We start from the raw sequence: 23,088 nt of genomic DNA, 5'->3' as shown, positions 1-23,088 counted from the left end.
TGAGAAAACCCTAAATGCCCTAAATGTAAAATTCTTATTCAATAGGTTTTATTTGGGGGAGAGTAGGGACTGGGAACCTGTAAGAGGTAGGACAATAAAAAGTATTTACCCATGTTCATTTTTTTTTCTTAGATAGGGTCTTGCTCTGTCACCAAGGCTGGAGTGCAATGGCATAATTTTGCCTCACTGCAGCCTCTACCACCTGGGCTCAAGCGATCCTCCCACCTCAGCCTCCCTAGTAACTGCAACTACAGCCATCAAACCCAGTTAATATTTTAATTTTTTGTAGAGATGGGGTCTCACTGTGTTGTCCAGGCTAGTCTTGAACTCCTGGGCTCAAGTGATCCACCCACTCTGGCCTCCCAAAGTGTTAGGATTACAAGCGTGAGCCACCATGCCCAGCCATCTTCATTCTTTCCTTTTCCCTCTCCTCCTCCAAATAGTCAGTGAATTCTTATTTGAATCCTGGGGAGCTTCCTATCTCATCCTGAGTCCTACGTATAGCCAGAATGGCCCACCTACCTCTTGGAGGTGGAGAAAGAGAAGGAAAAAAGAGGAACCCTACTGATTGAATGAGAGCTACATCAAGAGACTTCAATCTTCCTCCAGAATGAACACCATCTTGGCCAGCATTGGGAGCCGTGTGGAAGTAAAGGCAGGGCCCAGTCAGGCTTCTTACCATCTGGTAAGACCCACTAACTGCCCACAGCATCAATTTGCTCATTAACAAGACCCCCACCCTACTCCAGAATACCACTCCCCACTCACACACAAGCATTTCAATGACCCACAGAGTCCCCAAGGAACAGAGGACACCTAGGAGATGGGTGGTAGCATGGAAGTAAAAGTCAACCTCACAGGAAGAGCTCAGATCTCTTAGCAGGTCAGCACAGAGGGAACAAGCACTTTAGTTATCTGTATTTTATTGAGCTCCCTGGACAAGCCTGAAATGAGATACGCTAAAATATTGAGTTTGAACACATTAATAACAACTATTATGTAGCACTTACTATGTGCTATGCAAATGCTTTACATATATCAATTTATTTAATCCTCACAATAATCCTCTACAACCCTATGAAGCAAGTACCTTTATCAACCCCATTTTAAAAATAGGGAAAATGAGACACAGGAAGGCTAAGTTTCTCTCTCAAGATCACACAGCTAATAAATCACACAGCCAGGAATTTGAACCCCCCAAAACTTGGCTCCAGAATCTATGCTCTTAACCGCAATGCTATGCTGCCTCCTTTTTACTGTCTGTTTTTAAAGAAAGGAAACTATACAACTTAGATATTGCTGTTATTCAAAAGGCCTTCATGGCTTCTTTATTTTCAGCCCTATCTTCCACTATCTTCCCTAAACAACTCCCACCTAATCCTTCAAGGAAGCCATTTCCAGCCACCAGACTTTCATTTATGCCATTCCATCTGTAACTTCTCCTTCAGTTTCATCGCTGTCTAGCCAAAGCTTACTCCTCCTTTAAGGCTCAACTCTCATAAACCTCCTGACATTCTGAGCCTCTGCAGCACTGATGACATCCACGTACAACTGTTCTTTGTATTTTCTTCCAATCTTCCCTGGCTACAATGCAGTTCCTTAGAAGAGATCTGACTCACCCTTTCTGCCTCCCACAGGCCCTCTACAGTGACAGCAAGAGGTCTCTGAGTTGAATGGGTGCTCTTTAAGGCCTACATGAGTCCCCGACCCTGGGACCACACCTCAGCTTATACCCCACCCACATATCCAAGACGCTGAACCACTTAATGTTTTTTAATGTAAGTTGTCATACTTCAGGGAATATTTTCATACTGGGCTCTCCACTCAGGTATTCATCTGACAAATATTTCTTGAGTGCCTACTTCGTGCTAGTCCTAGTGACATGAGAATGAGGAAGGCAGACACGGAGCCTGCTCTCATGGGCCATATATTCTAGTTAATATTCTGAGATAACTGCAAAATAAAGAGAATCTCTTATTTTGCAAGATGGGAGCTACAGAGATTACAGGTGACCAAACTGCATCTATCAGGGCTGCCATGGATGTGGATACCATTCCCTCTGTCCCACTGAAAATTATTTAGTCCAAAGGGTACCTTTCCTACACAATATTTTTCGCGTTTTGTGTTTATTGAGTAACCTACTAAGTGCTGAGTGCTGTGCAGAGCTGTAGCTCCTTAATCCTCATTTAAATCCTATCAACAATCTGTGTAAATACTATAATTGTCCCTATTTCCCAGTGTGGTTGAGTAACTTGCCCCAGAGCAATTCTACATATATTTTTACCTGGGTATTTGTGTGTGTCAATACACTAAGGAGCTTGTCAGCTGCATAATAGTTTACTTGTTTTTAGTAGAAGAATTTTTGAACTCTTTCTGAATCCTTTTAGAATAATCAACACAGTATAGCATGAGGAGTAGAGAGTAAAATGAGGCAGTGACACAAGCATCAGGTCAACCTTTAATAGGGTGTCAGTTAAGGTCATGGATATCCTCCCCAGGGAAGGGCCACCTTTGGGCCACTGCTGGATCAGAGGGAGCAAGCTGAGTTTTGTAGCTACTTATGAAGTGCTGCTAGGAAGGGTGTATTGCAGCTTCTCCCTTACTGATATTTCTCTGTGATGGAGAGGGTGTCCTTCAAGTTAATAAATGATTAACCTTCACTTTAACTATAAATACTATCCTACTTAATAAATGCTTTCTTTATTCATTAATAAAACCATCACATTTTAACCTTTGCCAGCAAGTGAATACCTATTCTTCCATTTGCATATTTAGTACTAAATATCAAAGGGAAAAGAGGGATTTGAGGATTAACTAAAGTCCCTTTGGGATCTCCTAAAGCCAAAGATAAGGGGGTGGGGGTCAAGGCATGTACACAGATCTGGCAGCACAAGGCCATCTGTATGCTGAGGCTGCTGACTTTCGCCTGAAGGGGACAACACAAACAAAAACTTGCAGATAATAATTCTGAGATTAATATATTTTGTACTTGTTTCTCTAAACTTTGCTTTTAAAAGCCAGTTAATATCTACTAGAGGGCTAATATTTAAACACATGTAGTACATAAGGATGCAAACTACGGATTTTCTCAACAAATAAATGAGTAAAAGATTCTTGACTGATTTCTCTAAAGACATTTTAAGTAGAAAATATCATTTCCTTTCATTGTAAATTTGTCTATTTACCTTGTTGTTTTTTTTATGAACGGCCCTTCTTGGAGAAGATGCACTAACGGCTCTGCTAGATTTGCTTTAAAAGAGAGAGAAAATTGGTTACTATTCAAATACCTCTCCAGGAGATATATGACAAAGGCCCAGCCTGTCACTAACACAGCAATATGACTTTCTTTTGCAATACAGTGACATTTTGAAAAGGAAAAGTCATGGCAATTGAGAGTTCCTTTTGCGAAAAGGAACTTCAGTAAGTATAACTGAATAAATTAAACATTATATTTCTCTTTTTCTCAAAACTAAACCCCAGGAAATGTGCATTTACCTTCTTAAGCAATTAAGAAAAAAATAACAAAAAGTCTTCCCCTGAGGACCAAACATGGTTTTCTAAATTTAGAAATGACCACTTCTCCTCATTAAAGGAGAAGCCACCCTTATGTGAAAATTTAGCACTTCCTGTAACAACTGCTACTAAACAGATGTCTCCTGGTTTTTTTCCACTTTTAAAACAGCAACAGGGCCAGGCATGGTGGCCCACGTCTGTAATTCCAGCACTTTGGGAGGCCGAGGTGGGTGGAACACCTGAGGTCAGGAGTTCAAGACCAGCCTGGCCAACATGGTAAAACCCTGTCTCTACTAAAAATACAAAAATTAGCTGGGCGTGGTGGCGGGCACCTATAATCCCAGCTACTCAGGAGGTTGAGGCAGGAGAATCACTTGAACCTGGAAGAAGGAGGTTGCAGTGAGCCAAGATCGCGCCATTGCATTCCAGCCTGGATGACAACAAAACTTACGCTCAAAAAAAACAAAACCAACAACAGAAAAAAAAATAAGAAAGTTATCACATAAGACAATTGTCCTCCAAAATATTCTAAAAGAAAAATGCAGACTTCATTATCAGAAAGTAGCAGTTGCTGTTTGATCAAAAAGACCATTTAGATTGATCTTATTCTGGAAAGAGCTCACTCTCTCCTTTCCCCAAATTTCTATGGCAATCCTGGCTGAATGTACCTGATTGTGCTTGCTTCACTGGCTGATGACTTCCAACTACTGAGCCGCTTTAGCTGGGCCAGCTTTCTGTTCCATATTTCTAACTCTTCTATTCTCTCCTCAAGGTTGTTAGTTAGTTTGCACAGTTGCTTCACTGCACCTACATTTTCCATAAAGATCTGGTCCTAAAAGGGAAAAATCAAACAGAGTGCATAAATTAACAATTTGAGATCGACTACAAAGCTGTCCACAGTCCATTCAAAGACAGTTGGAATATACCGTTGAAAATGGTTACAGACACCCACATCTTCAAGTTCATTCAAGATAAATCTGCAGAGGTTTGAAACCTAACGCAGTCTTGCTAAACTGCTGGCTGTGTAGTAAACTGCTTCTGTTCAATTTCCAATAAAATGAAAATATGACCTTGTAACTCAAAAAAGGAGCTGAAGGACATTGGCAAAAGATTTATTTTCAATGGCCATTATTCCATATTTAAAATTCTGAGGCAGGAGAATCACTCGAACCTGGGAGGTGGAGGTTGCAGTGAGCTAAGATTGCGCCATTGCAATCCAACCTGGGCAACAAGAGTGAAACTCCATCTCAAAAAAAAAAAAAAAGAAAAAGAAAAAAGAAAGTCAGAACAGGCTTCTGAATGTTAAATTTTCTGTTAATCACCAAAATTCCTAGAAAATGACTCCAGTTCTCCCTTGTAAAATGTGCATCAAATTGCTCATATGAGGGAAGAAGGAACAAAGACCTGGGCTTTTCTCTGAGTTCTGCCACCTACTAGATGTGAGACTCCAGACAAAATGCAATAACTTCTCTGGGCTTCCATTTCTTCATCTATAAATGAGAAGATAATTCTTGAGGTGTCAATATCTGCTTCAACATCCAATGAACTATTGTACACCGCTTATATTGTAGCCTAACTTTGAAGCAATTTTTTTAAAGAAAGCACATATTTCTTCCTGTTCATAAAATGTAATGACACATCAGAAAAAGAAAGGGGAGACCAACCAAACCCAGAGAGTCCAGGCCATCCTCTTCAGCAGCCACACACTTCAGTTGTCATATGAACACATGTGACCATCTCTCAGCCATAATAAAAAGCTGGAAAGCTCTTATCAACTCATATCCCAACCCCATGACCCCTCCTCCTGTCTCTCTCTCTGTTTGCAAGTTCAAAATCCCACAGCACTTTCTGAATTGCAGAGAGGCTGGTCCAAGACTGGGTTCAAGGACAATAGAGACTGTATTGTGGTTGAGGGTCAAACTCAGGGCTCCGTGCCTTTGAGATTCTTATCATCCAAATTGAAGCTTTGAGGTTTCAAACACTGTAGAGCAATCACTCAGAAAGAATCAAAAGCTGAACATTCCAGATTCAAGGCTTAGCGTATGCAGTTCAAAAACAGATGTATCTCATGATACACTGGAGAACTCTCTGAAACTCCCAGAGCAGCCACACAGATCTGATAAGGCCCCTGAACACCCCGTACTCTCCAGTGTTTGAGACCTCACTCCCATAATTACCTATGATAAAAATGCCTTTCCTCAAGGCCAGTCCAAATCCCACCATACCCAGTATCTCCCAGAGACCACTAGTCAGAGAGCACCCGTCACTCTACAATGTCCTCAAAGCATGTTCAATTCTATCAGCTGGCCATTTGCCTTGTATCAGATGTTATGTGTCTGTCTCCCACCTGGATCGTGAGTTTGTGGAGGGCAGAATTATGTTGATTGATTTGCATATCTCACCAGCATTTAGCACACGCCTTTGCCCACAGGAAATGCTCAGTAAGAATGGACACAAGTGAATTGAAAAGGGCTATGAGTTAGCAGCTTATGGAAGTAGAAAACCTTCGCACATGGGATGCAAAGTGACCAAAAGCTTGATTTCTGAGGACTATGTTTGCTTTAAGAAAACTTACCAAAAAAACACAAAAAAATCCAACAACAAAAAAATCAGACTTGTTTTGGCTTCTCAAATGTCATCAGAAAACCCTACATTTTTTCTGAAGTCTTACCATACATCCTTCAAAATCCATCCAAATAACAAATTGATAAAACCACTCTGGAGTAGAATTTGGCAATATCTAGCAAAATTACATATATTTTTATTTTTGAGCCAGTAAACCCACTTCTAGGAGTTTATTCCATAGATCTCCTGGAGAAAAGTAAGATATAAAAGAGACCACAATCAAACCAAATGTCCATTAATAGGGGAATTGATAATAAACTGTGGTACATTTGCATAGCAGTATACTATGCAACTGTAAAAAGAAAGGAAGAATATCTCTATATGCTGTTATGGAGCAAAGTCTGTAGTATAAGAAGAATACAAAACATATCTACGTTAATAAAATGAAGAATAAACCAAAAACTAACTTAAAATTGTTACACATAATGGAAAGGAATAAACAAGATGGGTGAAATGGATAGAACCCAGATTCTCTGAATGTACCTTGTTCTATGAATTTACCTTTAGAATATGCGGGTATTTTAAATACATATAAAAACTAAACAAAAATTTTAAAAACATCCCCTAGAAATAGAAGGCAAAATAAAACAAATAAGCCTAATTGGGTATTGAGTTTCTGGTTTAACCTTACAGAGAAGATTGATATTAAGTGACTTCAAAACATAGTAATTTGACTGCCCATTCCTAGAGAGAGAGACCCTAAAGACAAAAAAATAAAAATTAAAAAAAAAAAAGTCAAACAGCAAGGGAATCTTAATTTCAATAATCATACTGTTAGTAATAATAGTGATGGAGTATACATGCATAGACAGCACACATTTGAATAAAACAAATACATAGTTAATAGTGCTATAAACAAAGATTTTTAGCATTTAAGAAAAGAGATATAAACATAAAATTAAAACAGTAAAAGCCTAGCAAATCTAAATTTAAGTTAGAAATATTAGTATGAATTCCTGATATATTTCATTTCTTAAAAGAAAAAGATATTTTCTAGCTATGTTAAGTAAAAGGACTGGAAAAAAAACTTCCCACCTACTAACAATGAAGACTCCTCATTGTAGTCTCTAAATACCATTCCCAGTGAAAGGACCCAGATTTTGGATACTTTTCCAGATTTGGGGTAGGATATGTCTGAGGTGAACCTGGAACTCTTCTAGATTTGGGGTAGGATAAGTCTGAAGTGAACCTGGAATATCTTCCAATATGAGAAAATAAGGAAGCTATCATAGAGTACTGTGGTTGGGTCAAAATGACTCAGGAGCTAACTGAAGAAGTTCTCATTGGCCAAAGAGAGAACATCGAAGGACTAATAACCATGAGAGAACAAAGAATCAAATGTGCTTTAAAAGCATCCAAAATCCTATTCAATTTTTAAAAATAGTTTATTATTTACCTTTGGGAGACATTAAGGGCTTAACTCATTTTTTAAAAATCTTGTAAATAAAATAATAAAATTTTATCCTGCCTGTCCTATATAAAATCTATATATTTGAAAGTTCATTTAAGAAGAATTCCAGATAATAAATTCCAGAGAATAAATAAAGAAGAAATGATAGAATATCACTGTTTTACAACCCCTAATGGAACAATAAATCTAGGCAATAATCCTCAATGTGTACTAAAACTATTGCAGGTATTTGTTTCTTTGTTTTATATATACATATGTAAAAACAGTTGGGGAAATTTCAACACCAACTGGATTTGATACTATTAAGAAATTACTGTACATTTTTCGGTGTGATAATGTTATATGGTTCTGGTTTTAAGAGGCCATTTTTCTTTTAGAAAAAAAATTGAAAATCTATAATAAAATAGTATGATGTTGGAGGTTGCTTTAAATAATCCAGTTGGTGGGAGAGGGTAATCGGTGAGTGATTTAAATAAAATAAGATTGGACAAGAATTGATATGAATAACTGGGGAATTTAAGTGAGGCATACATGGGGTTTCATTACTATTCTCTCTGGATTTTTATACATTTGAAATTTTTCATTAAAAGTGGTTTGTTTGGTTTTTTTTAAATCACAAAACAAAAACAAAAATATCCTGACAAAAGCCCTTTTAAATTTTCTAATCCTGGTACTGGTTTTCCTTTACTCTCAAATTTGTTGTAATAAAAATAAGGCAGAAATTATGAAGATAGAAACAGCATACTACGATTCCAAATCATAACAAATGTTAAATCATTATTTACTATGTTTACCCTGTAGAGAGCCTTACACTGTAAATACAGCTGTATTATTTACAGTAGATCACACGGTCAGCTGATGTCCACCAGCAGCCCAAAACAGATTTGCAGCCGTCCTCTCTGACGCCTCCCGGCACCCTGCTCACTGGCAGGCAATCTACCATGCAGGATTGTCAGTTCCGCATCCTAAATCTCCCAAAGCCACCACTTCTCTCCATCCTCACTGACACTACTGATATTCTTTTTTTTCCCTTGGTAACCGGCTTCTTCTTCTTTAAAAAAAAAATTGCTTAATACATTAATTTGTGATTTCAGTCAAGCCAAAGCAGACTATGGAGAATGATAATAAAGTCACCTCTAAACCGCAGTTAAGTTCTTTCTGCAGTGTTTTCCTCAACAGGACTTTCAATACTGCCTCATAGGCTATAAGCAATGGCTGCAATTGCCTGGTTACTTGTCAATAATGATAAAAGGTCAGCTTTAATTTCTCCAACTCAAATTTGCCAGTACCATATATCTTACAGGTGGATCCAATAGGCAAGGAGATAATTCATATGTTTTCCTATTCAAGAGGAAATAAAAGTGGAGAGGAAATTTACTACCACTTTCCTGATTATAATTATGGCTGGCTCTGACTTTATGGATCTATCCAATAGTAAATTACTGAAAAGTAAATTTCCAATACATATTATAGGGGTTGACACTTACTGAAATATTTGGAGTTCTGACTTCTGTCCCCCATTGTCAGAGTGAAGCCAGTATAAATATGTTCAAAACTATAATCCAGAGTTTTTCTGAAAATGTTCTTTTCTATGCAAGTGATTAGGTCTATATGAGCAGATTTGAACCAAGAACCCATATCACAGACGCCTGAGGAACTTTTTTCTAAATACACATGTCTGAACCCCATGTAGAATCTTGGATTCATGGGCAAGACACATTAGCTCACACTTGTAATCCCAGCACTTTGGGAGGCCAAAGTGGGAGGACTGCTTGAGGCCAGGAGTTCGAGACCAGCCTTGGCAACAGAGTGAGACCCCATCTCTACAAAAAAAAAAAAAAAAAAAGTTTTAAAGAAGTTTGGATCCATTAGGGCTGAGGGGCATTTTGAAAAGTCTCCCCATTTGATGCTCATCCTTGACAACTAACCATTTTGTAATTGAACCCAATTAATTATTGTACTTTGTCCAGCTATTAACGGTTTTAAATGGGGTCCACTACCTCAGCTGAAACACAACTTTACAGTTGTGATGTAAAAATGGTTAAATCAGCTTGCTACCAAAATTTGCTAATAAGATTGTGAAGCAAAAGGTGGCAACTGCTTCAATTCACCTAAGAATCTTTTACTCACTGAGACTTGCTATGGAGTTAGGATACCTATGGACAGAATGAGCATGTTTTCTAAATGGGCACTAGAGGCACACCAGCAAGTGTATTGCACATGAAAACAACAGGAAAGCATTCGTGAAACCAGAGCTGTTAGTGAGCTCAGAGCAGGTATCCCTTATCTAAAATTCATCTTTCACTACAGCCTCCTTCACGCTCTATGCTCTCACCATATTGAACCATTTGCCATTCACTGAACACGGCAGGATTCCTCTAGCCTCTGGATCCAGCACATGCTGCTTCCTCTACCTGAATCACCTGTCCTCCCCTGCTCCCATCTTCCTTAAACTTGGTGTTAGATTTACCTGGAGAGTGGGCTCACCTGGACAGGGCTCACATCTCATCCATAGCTGGCACGCCAGCACAAACTAATAACTCAGTACACATCTGATGATTAAATGAATATTCTTACAGGTGGCTCATGGCATGAGGCACTGAGAGGTCATAGTGTTGCTCTCTAGAGAAATCAAGACAGTACCAGCTTCTAGTTTATTCTTTTATCTGAAGTTTCTCTCAGAGAAGCAAAAAACAAAACAAAACAGAACAAAAACAAAAAACAAAGAAAACACCTAAGGTCCAAATTCCGTTTTCATGTTGGGAAATGCCCATGGAAATGTGAGCGAATTAAACAAACACTAGTGTTTATCATCTAGGGCAATGGGCTGGTGATTCGATGATATCTAACAAACCAGCTTCTACCCAGATTAGGTCCTGTCCTCTTTGCGACAAGATTAGCTCAGGAAACAGTTGAAAGCCCTTGAGTTCCCTCTCACCCCACCCCCTCCAGGAAACCCCTGGACTCGGCAGAACACAGCCTGGAAGTTCCTGGGTCCATTGCAGGTCTAAAGATAATGTACCCAAGACATTGGGGCACAGCCAGGCAGAGGAGCTGATTTCTTCTCTCTTTGGAAGCTACAATTCACCCTTTATTTAGCGACACTGAGCGAGGGTAACTTAGCCTGATGGCAAAGCAAGCTTCAAGAAGTTGAAATAGGCCCTTATTTCTTTCCTCATAAGACAGCATTGCAGACTTGAAAATCTCTCCTTATGGTAAATGATGCATCTGGTGTTGCATGGACTGATGTTGTATAATAAAACCATGGGAATAAAATAGCCTGTAATTGAGCATTGTAAAAATGATTGCCAAAGGGAGAAAAACTGTCTTTAGCCAATGGGTGTGTCTGGCAATTGTTTGGGCTTTGAATAAACTCAGCTTTAGATTTTTGTCCAGGAGTTGATTTTGTGGAGAGCGTACTGGGCCCTGACATGGATTTAAAAAAACAGAATCCTTAAATCAGAAAAGCAGGCTGCTGGGATGGTGTGGAAGCTCAGACTTCCAGGTGGCTTTTCAACAGGTCTCTGGAGGACGGGCTTCTCTAGCAAGCATATTTCTCTTGCAAAGAGGACATATCTTGGACTCATTTTTCTTCCGCTTTACATGGAAAGAGCACGAGATTCATAAAAGTGTTTAAAATTGTGTGCAGTATTGTTGCCCTTTGTTTGCCTTAGAAGCCTCATTTAATTTTTATTATTTTTAGATAAGTGCAATTTTCTGTGGAAAGGGCTTGAGTGTTTGACTGAGACAAGTTTCCAGTTGAACTAGCAAATATCAGAGTTTGTTATAATTCTTTGATTTCTTGTCTTACCAAGATGATTAACAAGCTCCTTTTGAAAGCAGTGACTTTGTCTTGTGACTCCTCAGGACCAACTCAGGACCTGACACATGCACCTCAATATTCAATTGATGACCCCAATCAGTAGTTATCAAGCACCTATGATATGCTAGACACTCATGTGAGTGCAGGGATAAAACAATTAGATAAAGTAGACAGGATCTCTGTCCTCATAGAGAATATTTTCTAGTGGGAGAGATTGACCAATAACAAGTAAACCACAAATAAACAATACAGTTCAAAGGTGTAATTAGCACTAGGAAGAAGCTAACAAGGCATTGAAATAGAAAATAATTGTCAGTCTCTTAAGCTGTTACTATAGACTTGGTATATTAATTTTATTTTTGAAAGTACCAGGAAAAAATAAAATAATAGAGTCAAGTGAAAAGTCATATTCTCGTCCTGAAAAAGACAAGTTAACCCAATAAAACACTGAGTCAAACCATTCACAGAAGGAAAAACCTAATAGCTAACATAAGAAAGAGATGCAAAACTTTATTACTAATCAGAGAAAGGTAAATTAAAACAATATGATGCCCCTTTAACTCAATCAGAATTGCAAATTTTAGAAAGTCTGATAATGTTAGGTGTTGAGGATACAGAGAAACAGTAAGCCTCATGCATTGCTGTTGTTAATGAGAACTGAGCAACAGGAGGCAGTATTTTATAAAATTAAGTCTGTGTGTATCCTGCACCCCACTCCTTGTATTTGTTCCAGAGAGCGCCTCACATCTCATCTCTCTCCTCCCCATTTCCTTATTGATCCTATTCATTCACTTGACTTGACACTGTGCTTGCCCCATGTTTTCCTCCTACTTTCATCCAATCCTCTAAGCCCTCACAGGTTCTCTTCTTCCTTTACAGGCCCTAACTGGGTGTGTTCCTCAAGGTGTTGCTTTCAGTTCTTTGGTTCTTTCTGTTTCTTATTCCATATAAACTCGAAAGCCCATAGGGCCAAGAAGGTAACAGGTAGCCATGATGTGAAGGCACATGAAGCCTCACTGGAGGAGCCACTTCCTAGCCCAAGTGCCCAGCCCTTCTGATATTTCAAAGAAGCCATAAATCTGATATTTTTATGAAGATCTCCTAATTTTTAAAAGTAGGGAACAAATCTGAAATGTTTTAAAACACTATGGGGGAAAAAATGTCTGCAACCCAGACTTGGCCACAGGCTTGCAACCTGTGACCTATACCCATAAGCTTTCCCTTCTTATTTAATATCTTCATCCGTGGCTGCAGCTTCCTCTCTACCCTAACTGCCCCCCCAAGTTCTACACTCACGGTCTCCTTCCGGAATTTTTTTTTTCATCTGAATGTCCAGTTGACATCTCAAAGCCAAAATTGACCTTATCTTTTCCTCAGAAAATCACTTCTCCTTCAGATTTCCTTAAGTTAATAAAATCACTTCTCTTCCTTTCATGGAGATTTAAAAACTCAGGCATTAATATACACGAGTTTTTATCAGGGGTATCCACAATGTATCAGATACTGTATTAATCAACACAGCATTGATGAGGCAGATTCTCTGACTTCAGGAGTCTCACAGTCTAGTGAAGGAGAAAGATAATGGAATGAGAATGGCAGTACAATGTGATAAATACTCTAGAAGATGTATATGCAGAGGCCTATGGCACTACAGAAACAGGATCAACCATGGCATCACAGAATTCATTAATTCATGTTACCAATATTTGTTGAATTCCTACAGCACTTGAAGTTCTGGGGTAAAAGCCACAATAAAGTGTTGGATAGTTTTAAAAAGCATAAATTTCTGCTCTCATACAACTAATAGGAGAGACTGGCCAAAAAAAAAAAAAAGTTTGTGAATAAACAAGATGATTTCAGTTAGGGGCAAATACCCTCCAGGCTGCCCTGTACAAGTTCACAGTTTGTTTACAGCACAGAGGCCCAACCAACGGGATGGATAGGGTCGGCAGTAGCCAGAGGAGGCACCTTTTAAAATTAGAGCAAAGGCACTACACTTTCTCACAGTGGCCCTGACTCTTAGAAACAAAATGAAACCAAGTGATGCAGGGACTATTTTAGATGGGGTGGTTAAGGAAGACCTCGGCATTGAGGTCCAAATGATGAGATCATCTGAAGAGTCTTTAGGGCTGAGAACCACTCAAAAGAACACATCTGAGGCAGAAACATACTTAGCAGGTTTGAGGAACAGAGAGAGGGAGGGGCTGGCAAACAAAAGGTACCTGCGTCCGGGAAAGGGGAGCAGTGGAAGTTACTGGAGAGAGATGAAAGCTAGGCAGTACAGGGAAATGCCAGGCTTTGAAGGAATATGTAGGAGTTTTCAGTGCAAAGTGTTGAGCAGTAGCAAAGTCTTCCAAGGTAAGGACACAAGCATATCATATTCTGAAAGGGCCCAGCTTATTTGAGAAAAGGTGAGAAGGTCATTTAGTCTGGCTGCACTGAAGGCATCATGGGATTAAGGGGTTATGGGAGCATTAGGAAACGAGTTAGAAAGAGAAGACTCCATCCAGATTGTGGAGGGGTTATGACAGTCTGTAGCCAATAAAGGGCCAGTGGGAAAGGGAGATTGTATGATCAGAGATTTGTTTTGCTTTGTTTTTAAGGAAGATAATTCTACTGGTGGCTAGCAGGTCAGTTAGGAGATCATTATAATAGTGTGGGAGAAAAATGGAAAGAATAAAGAAAATAAAGAAGAGAACTCATATACGAAGATATTGCCAAAGGAAGAAAAATAGGACTGAGTGTGTAACTGCATATCTTGGACAAGAAAAAGAAAGGTTTGAGAGGCCATCTGTCCTCCTTTGGCCACACTTTCAGTCCCCAAGGTCCATCATGTCTTCCTTTGCTTGCCTCTCAAGGCTTCCCCCTTCTTTTCCATCTGTGAACCTCTGCCCTGTCTCCAGCTTTCTTCTTTCCTTCCTCTGAGCTGATGTAGTGCTTTATTTATGCATCCCCTAGTATTTCTCACATTATAACTTAGAGCTTTATTACTTGTGTACCTGTCTTATCATCCCCCTCTTAGACAATAAGCTACTTGGAGACAGGAACTAAGGGCTACTTATCATTGCATCATTCAAATAGACAATTCCTGCTATATTATGATTAAAAAAAATGGAATCAATGAGTAAAAAGTACCCACATACTAAGCCACAGTAGGGTGGTATACAGCATGCAATCTTAAACTTAAAAAAAAAAAAAAAAAAACATGAATTGTCCAAGGAATAATTATTCATAAGACACACCTCACCTTTAAACAGGTTCAGTTGTGAATGACTTTAAGGCAGTACTTACATTTACTGGGTATGTTTCTCTTACACCAAGCACATCTAATAATAATGCTCAAAAAATGTGATCACCTGCCCCTAAAGAATCACAGAAGCAAATAAAGTTGCCAAATAAAGAGATAGATGAACAAGCAAAAAAGGCCAAGCTGCCACCGGTCTAACACAGGGTTAGACCAGGTGTCTACAGCCTACAAGTCCCCCTGCTTTCAGTGTCACTCCCAATCCCTCTCACTCCACCTCCTGCCACTGGGCCTTCACTGGGGCACAGGGACACTATGGGGAATTTATAAGAACAGGCAAATTACCCCAGATAAGTAGTTTGTCTTGTAAGGTCATCTCTCCTGGGAAGGGAGAAAGAAAAGCTGCTTGTACCAACTTTGACAAAGATCACCCACTTTGGTTGCTTGCATAGACAGTCTATAAAGATCCAGCCATTCTTTTTCCTGTTTTGGCATCAAGTTGTGAGGTACCTGCAGAAGTGACATTGCAATCGTGGAGAGCAATATTTCAACATTTTCATAAATGTTTCTAATTTGCATTTGAACTTCAGTGAAAATTTCTTTACAAGAAAAGATCAGGTGGTGGGACAGAAATGGAGTGAAGAATGGAGAGGCTGCACCTTTACCTGACCTCCTGCACTTAGTACAGCACATGAAGCCCAGGATGTTCTGGCAGAATTCCTTAAAACAAGCAGCCCTGGAGGTGGCAACCAAAGCCACACTGCCCACATGAATAGGTAGAAGTCCAGGAAAGCAAGAAGCTCACTGTACATCCTGCTTGTTTTACAATTAACAAAGAACATGGGACAAGAGGAGCCACTTTACCTATATTCTTAATAAGAAAGAAAAAGGAGATGTTCTGTGAGGCTTTTATAAGGTAGGGAGGGATAGCCCACCGTGTTGAGTGTTAAACTAGCAAAGTCTATCCTCAGAAGTGAGGCAAAGCACACTGCGGGGCTTCTCCTGCATCATCAGAGTGGGGAGATGTTCACTTGCTTGTGGTGTTACAGATTCTGTAAGTGAGTGTGGCCTTAGTGACGTCTCCACAGATTGCATCACTCCAGGGTCCTGTTTTTAAGAGAATCACAACATTTCCATCCTGGACTCCTGTGTGTTTTACCAATCTATAAATGGAGTGCTGCCTTGGCATGGTTTTCTCCTCAGGTGACATATGAATGAGCCTGACTTCCTGGAACAGGAATGCTACCCTGTACCGCTCCAGACCTCTGAGTTTGCCCTCCTAGGAATGAGCTTAGGTTGTAGACTCTCCTAGAAGAAGGAGAATGGACCTTGGAACTCCTGATAGAAAGAGAAAATTCTGTCTCAACTATTCCCAATCAACTCAACTAGGGAATGGGAAAATACTGGAAACAAAGGAGAGAACTAATTATTTGGCTGCCACAGGAAGACATTACCTACACATTGCCACTCAGGAATACTTCTTTTTGAGTGTTCTAGTGGAGGACCACATCCAGAAGTTATATAGCTGCTTCCAGAGGGTAACCCCATAAGCCCCCACCTTGGCAGCCTGGTGACATGATCCCAAGGCGGTACCCTGGGACTAATAGCTGTGCTTATACTCCTTTCCTTTCATGGCAGAAAGCTTATGAAAACAAGCGTTAATTTTATTTTAATAATAAAATACTAAGGTTTTCTAATAATTTACTTCAAAAAAAAGGACCTCTAAATTGGCCCTATTTTATTTTTTAAGCAATTTATTGGAAGACTTCAGTATTTTATTATTAAAAATAAATTTCTCAGCAAAGTAGCAGGATACAAAGTCAACACACAAAAATTAGCTGCATTTCTATACAATAACAATGAGCAATCTGAAAAGAAAACTAGGGAAAAATTCCATTTACAATCACATAGAAAAGAATAAGACTCTTGTGAATTAACTAACCAACATGGTAAAAGATTTGTACAATAAAAACTACAAAACATTGCTGAAAGAAATTAAAGAAAGCATAAATAAATAGAAATACATCCCATGTTCAGGGATTAGAAGACTTAATATTGTTACAATGTCAACACTACCCAAAGTGATCTACAAATTCAATGCAATCCCTATCAAAATCCCAAAATTGTCTTTTGCAGAAATATAAGGACCCATTCTAAAATTCACATGATATCTTAAGAGAGCCTGAAAATAGACAAGGAAATCCCAAAAAATAAGAACAAAGCTGTATGATTCACACTTCCTGATTTCAAAACTTACTACAGAGTTAGAGTAATCAAAACAGTGTGGTACTGGCATAAAGACAGACATACAGACCAATGGAATATAATAAACAGCACAGAAATAAACCCTCACATATATGGTTAAATGATTTTCGACAAGGATGCCAAGACCATTCAATGTGAAAAGGACAGCTTTTTCCATAAATGGTGCCGGGAAAACTGGACAACCATATACAAAAAGATGAAGCTAGCCTCTTACCTAACACAAATATTAACCCCAAATGGATAAAAAACATGAACGTAAAACCTAAAATTATAAAACTCTTAAAAGAAAACAAAGGGCACAATCTTTACAATATTGGATTTGGCAATGATTTCCTGGATAGAACACCATTGGCATAGGCAACAAAAGGGAAAAAGGTAAATTGGATATCATTAAAATTTAAAACTTTCATACATAAAGACACTATCAAGAAAGTGAAAAGACAACCCACAGAATGGGAGAAAATATTTGCAAATTATATATCTCATAAGGGATTAACATCCAGAATATATAGAGAATTCCTAAAACCTAACGACAGTAAATAATCCAATTCAAAAATGGGCAAAGGACTTGAATAGACATTTTCCCAAAGAAGATATACACATGAAAAATAAGCACATGAAAAGATGCTCAATATCACTCATCATTAGGGAAATGTAAATCAAAACTAGAATGAGGTATCACCTCACACCCATTTGGATGGCAACTGTTTGAAAAAAGAAAAAACAGAAAATTACAAGCATTGGTGAGGACTTGGTCAAATTGGAATCTTTGGGAACTGTTGGTGGGAATGTAAAATGATATTGTCATGTGGGAAACAGTATGGTGGTTCCTCAAAAAATTAAAAATAGAATTGCCATATGATCCAGCAGTTCCACTTCTGAGTAAATATTCCCCCCAAACTGAAAACAGAATCTTGAAGAGACATTTGAATACTCACAATCATAGCAGCATTATTCACAATACCTAAAACATGGAAGCAATCCAAGAGTTCATCAATGTATGAATGGATACGCAAAATGTGAACAAAGCTGAAAATTATTCAGCCTTAAAAAGAAAGGAAATTTTGATACACTCGGCAACATAGATGAACCTCAAGGACATTAAGTTGAGTGAAATAAGCCAGCCACAAAAAAAGAAAGAAATGCTCTATGATTCTGCTTATATGTAGTCAGAATCATAGAAACAAACAATAGGATTGTGGTTGCCAGGGGCTAGGGAAAGTGAATAATGGGGAGTTATTGTTTTACAGGTACAGAGTCTTTGTTTTACAAAATGAAAAAGAGTTCTGGAGATGGATGGTGGTGATGGTTGTACAACATGATGAACGTATCAAACATCAATGACCTGTATACTTAAATATGGTTAAGATAATACATGTTATATTTTGTGTATTTCACCACAATAAAAAAACCTGGGAAATAAATATGTAAATAAATGTTTCATGATATACCTCTCAAGTGAAATGATAGCCTAGGTGTGGGAGAGAGACTAAAGAATCGCTTCTAGCAAAGATATGTTCTTGGGAAGCAGGAGGCAGTAAGTCAACTTCTGCCACTCTGCTCATGAAGCCCTAGGCTGAACAGGCCTCCCAGACCATGTCATCTAAGTGTTTGTGGTACAGGGGCTGGTAGGTGGAAGATGGTGGCAGTGCCTAACATGAAAAGGCATCCTCTGCTTTGCTGCTCCAAATGTGGCTTCTGACCAGCAAGGTTGGCAAGATTGGCAGCACCTGGAGGCTGGTTGGGACTGCAGGATCTCTGGCCTCACCCCATTCTTGCAGAATCAGAATCTACATTTTAATAAGATTCCCAGTGATGCATGTGCACTTTGGAGTTCAGGGAGCATTACCTCCATTAACTGACAAATTATAAATTAGTCTCCACTCAAGCATCTCTCCCCATGACTACAAAACCCTTACATCCATTGGTCTTTCCTCTCAGCATCAAATGTAATAATGCAATATAAAACAAACCAGCAACAGAGTGCATTTGCAAACCTTGCAAAAATGCAGGATTTCACAGAATCAATAGACGTGGTATTAGGGAACTCCTCAAATCATACACACAGCATCCACAAGCAAGGAACTGGCAGATTTAGACCCATTACCAAATGAAGAGGAGCTAATCTACAGGCATGATGGCATTCCTTCAAAAGAGAATGATTTGAATATCAAAGAATTAAGAGATGCCCTTGGGAAAAAATGATCAGGCCCATGAATATCTTTGTAAAAATGGCCCACTTTATGATTATACTGTAAAAGTCAAACACAGTTTTATTAAAATAAACTATGCCCAAAAAATTCAACACTTCACTTAATCTTTAGTCATTCTAAGAAGAAACACATTGTGTAATTATAATTTAAGTTGCATTACATAAAATATGATGCATTTTTCATAAGTTTATTACCATTTTAAAATGTGAAGCTAATTAAAACTTTTTGTCAGTATTTATTGTGATGTTTGGCCCTTGTTTAAAGTGCATTCATGCTAAGTGGACTTTCCTAGTGCCAGTTTTTCTCCAACAATAAGACCTGCTAAACTGGAATTCTTACTATTGCACATGCATTTTTCTTTTTGTCATATGGAACTTCTTTTTGGTGATTATGATCAAATTGAATATCAGTTATAAGATAGTTGATACCTACTCACTCCACAGCTCAGTGAAGAATTATTTTAATGTCCCACTTCCTGGTTGGATGTTTCAGCCCATTGTTCTATCACAGAAGGGGGTTTATCCCTAGACTGATAGCTTATAGCAGCTGATATCTTTTCAATGATTACCTTATCCACCATGAGGAAGTTCTCCAAGGTCTCTCCGTTTTCGCAGGTGACATCACCAACTTCTCTTACTGCTCTGGGCAGGATTTCTTGCACCTCCTGGGCAATCATTCCTATATACAAAACACTCCACAGGTTTAATCTTCAAAGAAAGACTTTTCTGGAGAAAATCCTCACTAACTCACTAAGCTTTTGCTTTGATCTACAATGGATTTTCGGCAAAGAAGAAATTTTGAGCCAAGAACCACTATAGGATTAAAAGTGGGAGTGTTTTTGTTGGTTTGTTTGTTTGTTTTTTGAGACTCTGGGCCAAACATTGGAAAGGGGGAGGTAAGTGCCTTAAAATTCCTGTCCATAGAAGTAAAGGTGGGGTGTTAGCTTGATTTCCTTTCTTTTCCTAAAGGAAGCCTTTGCCCCTAAAATATTCCTTCCTTCTTTAGGATTGGAGTATAAACATCGCTTTGCTTACCCCTTCTCTTATCTACATCCGCTTACCCTGCCACCTTCTCCCTCCATCTCCTGACTGCCAAATGCCATTCCTCACATAGGTTGAGCTGCCATCTGTCCCTGAACCCTCAGCCCATGAGCAAGAGGACTTCAGTGCAAAGAAACTATATAGTCAACCTACTCCACCAGTACCTTGGGGTGGAGGAGTGGGGGTGTTGAATAAAAATGACACAGAAATTCTTTAAGCTTTCCTGTTCTAGTGACTATGAGTTTCCCAGAAAACAAGTTAGATCAACATAGTGTTGTCAAATGCCATAGCACATAACCTCAAAATAAAGAGGAAATTAAAATTTTAATAGTTGGCAATACAAAATTAAAAGGAGAATTTGTGTGTGTACCTGTTTGATGGGCAGTGTTTATTCCCATTGCAGATGCAAATTCAGGTTTGTAGTCATATTCAACAATTCTCATTTGGGCTATTCTTTTCAGCTGTTCATTTGTGTCAACCTAATTTAATTAAAGAAGAGCAGATTTTACTCACATAGATATTTGCTATTCAAATTAATGCCCAGAGTGACCCAGAGACATTACTGAATTGCTTTTGGACATTTTGCTGGAGATAATTTCTTCAAGTGGATTGCAAGTCAGGATTACCCAACTGCTGGCCCTTCAGGACCCAGCCACCCACCTTCCCCGGAACACCCCTCCCCCACACCACCCCGGCCAGCAGGGCATCCTCTACCTGCAATCACTGCTCTCACATCATTAAAGGCTGTCCCAACTGTCACTACGGGGTCCCAGCAAAATGAGAACAATCAAGACAGTACAGTGAACTTTCCCTAAAGCTAAATGTGTTTGATCCAAAGGATACCTCTTTAAATTGAGAGATTTTGTAAATGAATTGATAGTAATAGCAGAATCTGGTTTTGGTTTTTTTGTTTTTTTTTTTTAATGTCTTTATCTGACAAGTAAAAAGTTGGCAGCCCTTTGTGAGTACCCTAAATTTTCTTTTGGAACATAATAGAATTGTGAAACCTGTGGTGTCTTGGCAATTAAAAATAAACTGCCTGGGCATTCATCCATGTGATAGAGGAACCAAAAATGCTTTTTGTTGTTGTTGTTTTAAGAAAACCACTGTCATGGGCCTCAGCTCCTCCCTTGACACACTCCCTGAGGTGGCAGCAGAGCCCTTCCACCATCGTTTAGGATTCTCAGGCCCTTCACTAGTTGGGCTGGTTGTGAAAGATGGTGACTTGGTGCTTAATTGGCTAAACGGATTAGCTTTACTTTAGGAAGTTATTCCAGAGTATAAATCTGAGCTTACTGCCATCATTCATTCTTTGTTTTATTCGACTAATATTTACCAATCACCTTCAACATATCATGCACTACTAAGTGTTGGGACTTAAAAAGTAATTGCCTTGAGCTGAAGGCCATTATCCTTAGCAAACCAACACAGGAACAGAACACCAAATACTGCATGTTCTCACTTCTAACTGAGAGCTAAATGATGAGAACACCTGGACACATAGAGGGGAGCAACACACACTGGAGCCTTTTGAAGGTGGAGGGTGGAGGGTGGGAGGAGGGAGAGGATCAGGAAAAACAACTGATGGGTACTAGGCTTAATACCTGGGTGATGAAACAATCTGTACAACAGACCCCCATGACACAAGTTTACCTATGTAACAAACCTGCACTTGTACCCCTGAACTTAAAATAAAAGGTTAAAAAAAAATGCCTTTTAAAAGTTTGTGGTCTAAACAGGAAGACCCACCTGATATATACATACATAATCATATGTGATTATATTACAATCTGAGAAACACAGTACAAGGATGGAATTATGCACAGAGAATCGTTTCAGCTCTGAGGAGGTGCTGAAAATCTTCTCGGGGAAGTATAAAGGAAGGCTCCCTAGAGATGATGAAGCCCAACCGATATCTTGGCTTATTCCAGTTCCTCAGACAAACTCTGCTCCTTTCACTTCCCAGCCTTTGTTCATACTGTTTTCCCAGACTCAAAAGCTCTTCCTTCCCATTCCCCTACCTTCTTCTTCACCAAAGTAAGCATTGTTCCTCAGAGAAGGATCTCTTGACCTCCAAGTCCAGCCAAAGTTCCTCTGCTTTATGTGCTCATAGCACCAGTTCTCCTTCATAGCAGGAGTCACAATTACAAGACAACTAATTGTGTCAACCTCATTCTTTGTCTTCTCCTACATCACATATACCCCATGAGGGTGAGGACATATTTAAGGTCATGGTTCATCACCATATCACCAGTTTCTAGTACAATTCCTTGCATGTTGTAGGTGCTCAACTAATAATTGTAAAATACATTAATAACCTTAAGCGTTAGGGAAAGATGTAAGGTAGGAAGGGAGGGGGAAGGATGAGACTAAGATAGGAATGCTAGCCAGAGGGAACACCATGAACCAAGGCACGAGACAGCAAATACCCTGAATGACATCTGCACAACCAAGGCAGAATTTGGCATTACTGGACTGGAATGGTTAAGGCCAGAGCAGGGGGGGCATCGCAGGTCATACTTGGAAGGAACAGTCCCAATCCCATACAGCCCTGTGCATGTATCTATCACTGTGAGCGCCTTCACTCAGTCAACAAATATTTATTGAGTAGATACTATGCGCCAGATGCTCTCCTAAGCACCGGAGATTCAATGAGTGTTTCTTATTTGGAGCTTAAATTTTAGTAAAAGTTTCATTCCTGAGTTTTATTTATCTCAGGACCTGCACAGTACCGAGCAAAGTGTCTGACATGTAATAGGCACCTAAAATTTTTGATAGAAAAAAAAAGAATAAAAGAATGAAAGTATTGAAGTGGCAAGACAATCCCTGACATGAAGAGAATTGAAGAGACAGGGTCAATCAGGAGCCAGCCTGGACTGGCCTTGCACTGCCTAGGCTCTACCCAGTTCCTCAGCCATAGGCCCCTGGGAGTCCTATGCCCACTTCCTATTTTC

The 23,088-nt window shown here is 39.2% G+C and overlaps 1 protein-coding gene across 7 annotated transcripts in view; it reads right to left on the bottom strand.

Moving 5' to 3' along the window:
* The window catches only part of MYRFL (myelin regulatory factor like), a 116,098-nt gene that overhangs the window by 21,391 nt on the left and 71,619 nt on the right, over positions 1-23,088 (bottom strand). For all 7 annotated transcript variants that reach the window (XR_013401232.1, XM_077954717.1, XM_077954718.1 and 4 more), the window contains 4 exons: positions 20,505-20,613; positions 19,663-19,772; positions 4,182-4,345; positions 3,186-3,249 (listed from right to left, as the gene is read on the bottom strand). Coding sequence is in view for 6 of the 7 variants with exons in the window: in XM_077954717.1 (XP_077810843.1) it covers positions 3,186-3,249; positions 4,182-4,345; positions 19,663-19,772; positions 20,505-20,613 (447 nt within the window). In the remaining variant the exon portion in view is untranslated. The remainder of the gene's footprint in view (positions 1-3,185; positions 3,250-4,181; positions 4,346-19,662; positions 19,773-20,504; positions 20,614-23,088) is intronic.

The sequence above is a fragment of the Macaca mulatta genome, chromosome 11 (genome assembly GCF_049350105.2).
Source record: "Macaca mulatta isolate MMU2019108-1 chromosome 11, T2T-MMU8v2.0, whole genome shotgun sequence".
Taxonomy (NCBI): domain Eukaryota; kingdom Metazoa; phylum Chordata; class Mammalia; order Primates; family Cercopithecidae; genus Macaca; species Macaca mulatta.
Note: the sequence above shows the minus strand (reverse complement) of the source record. Positions and strands in the feature narration are given on the sequence as shown.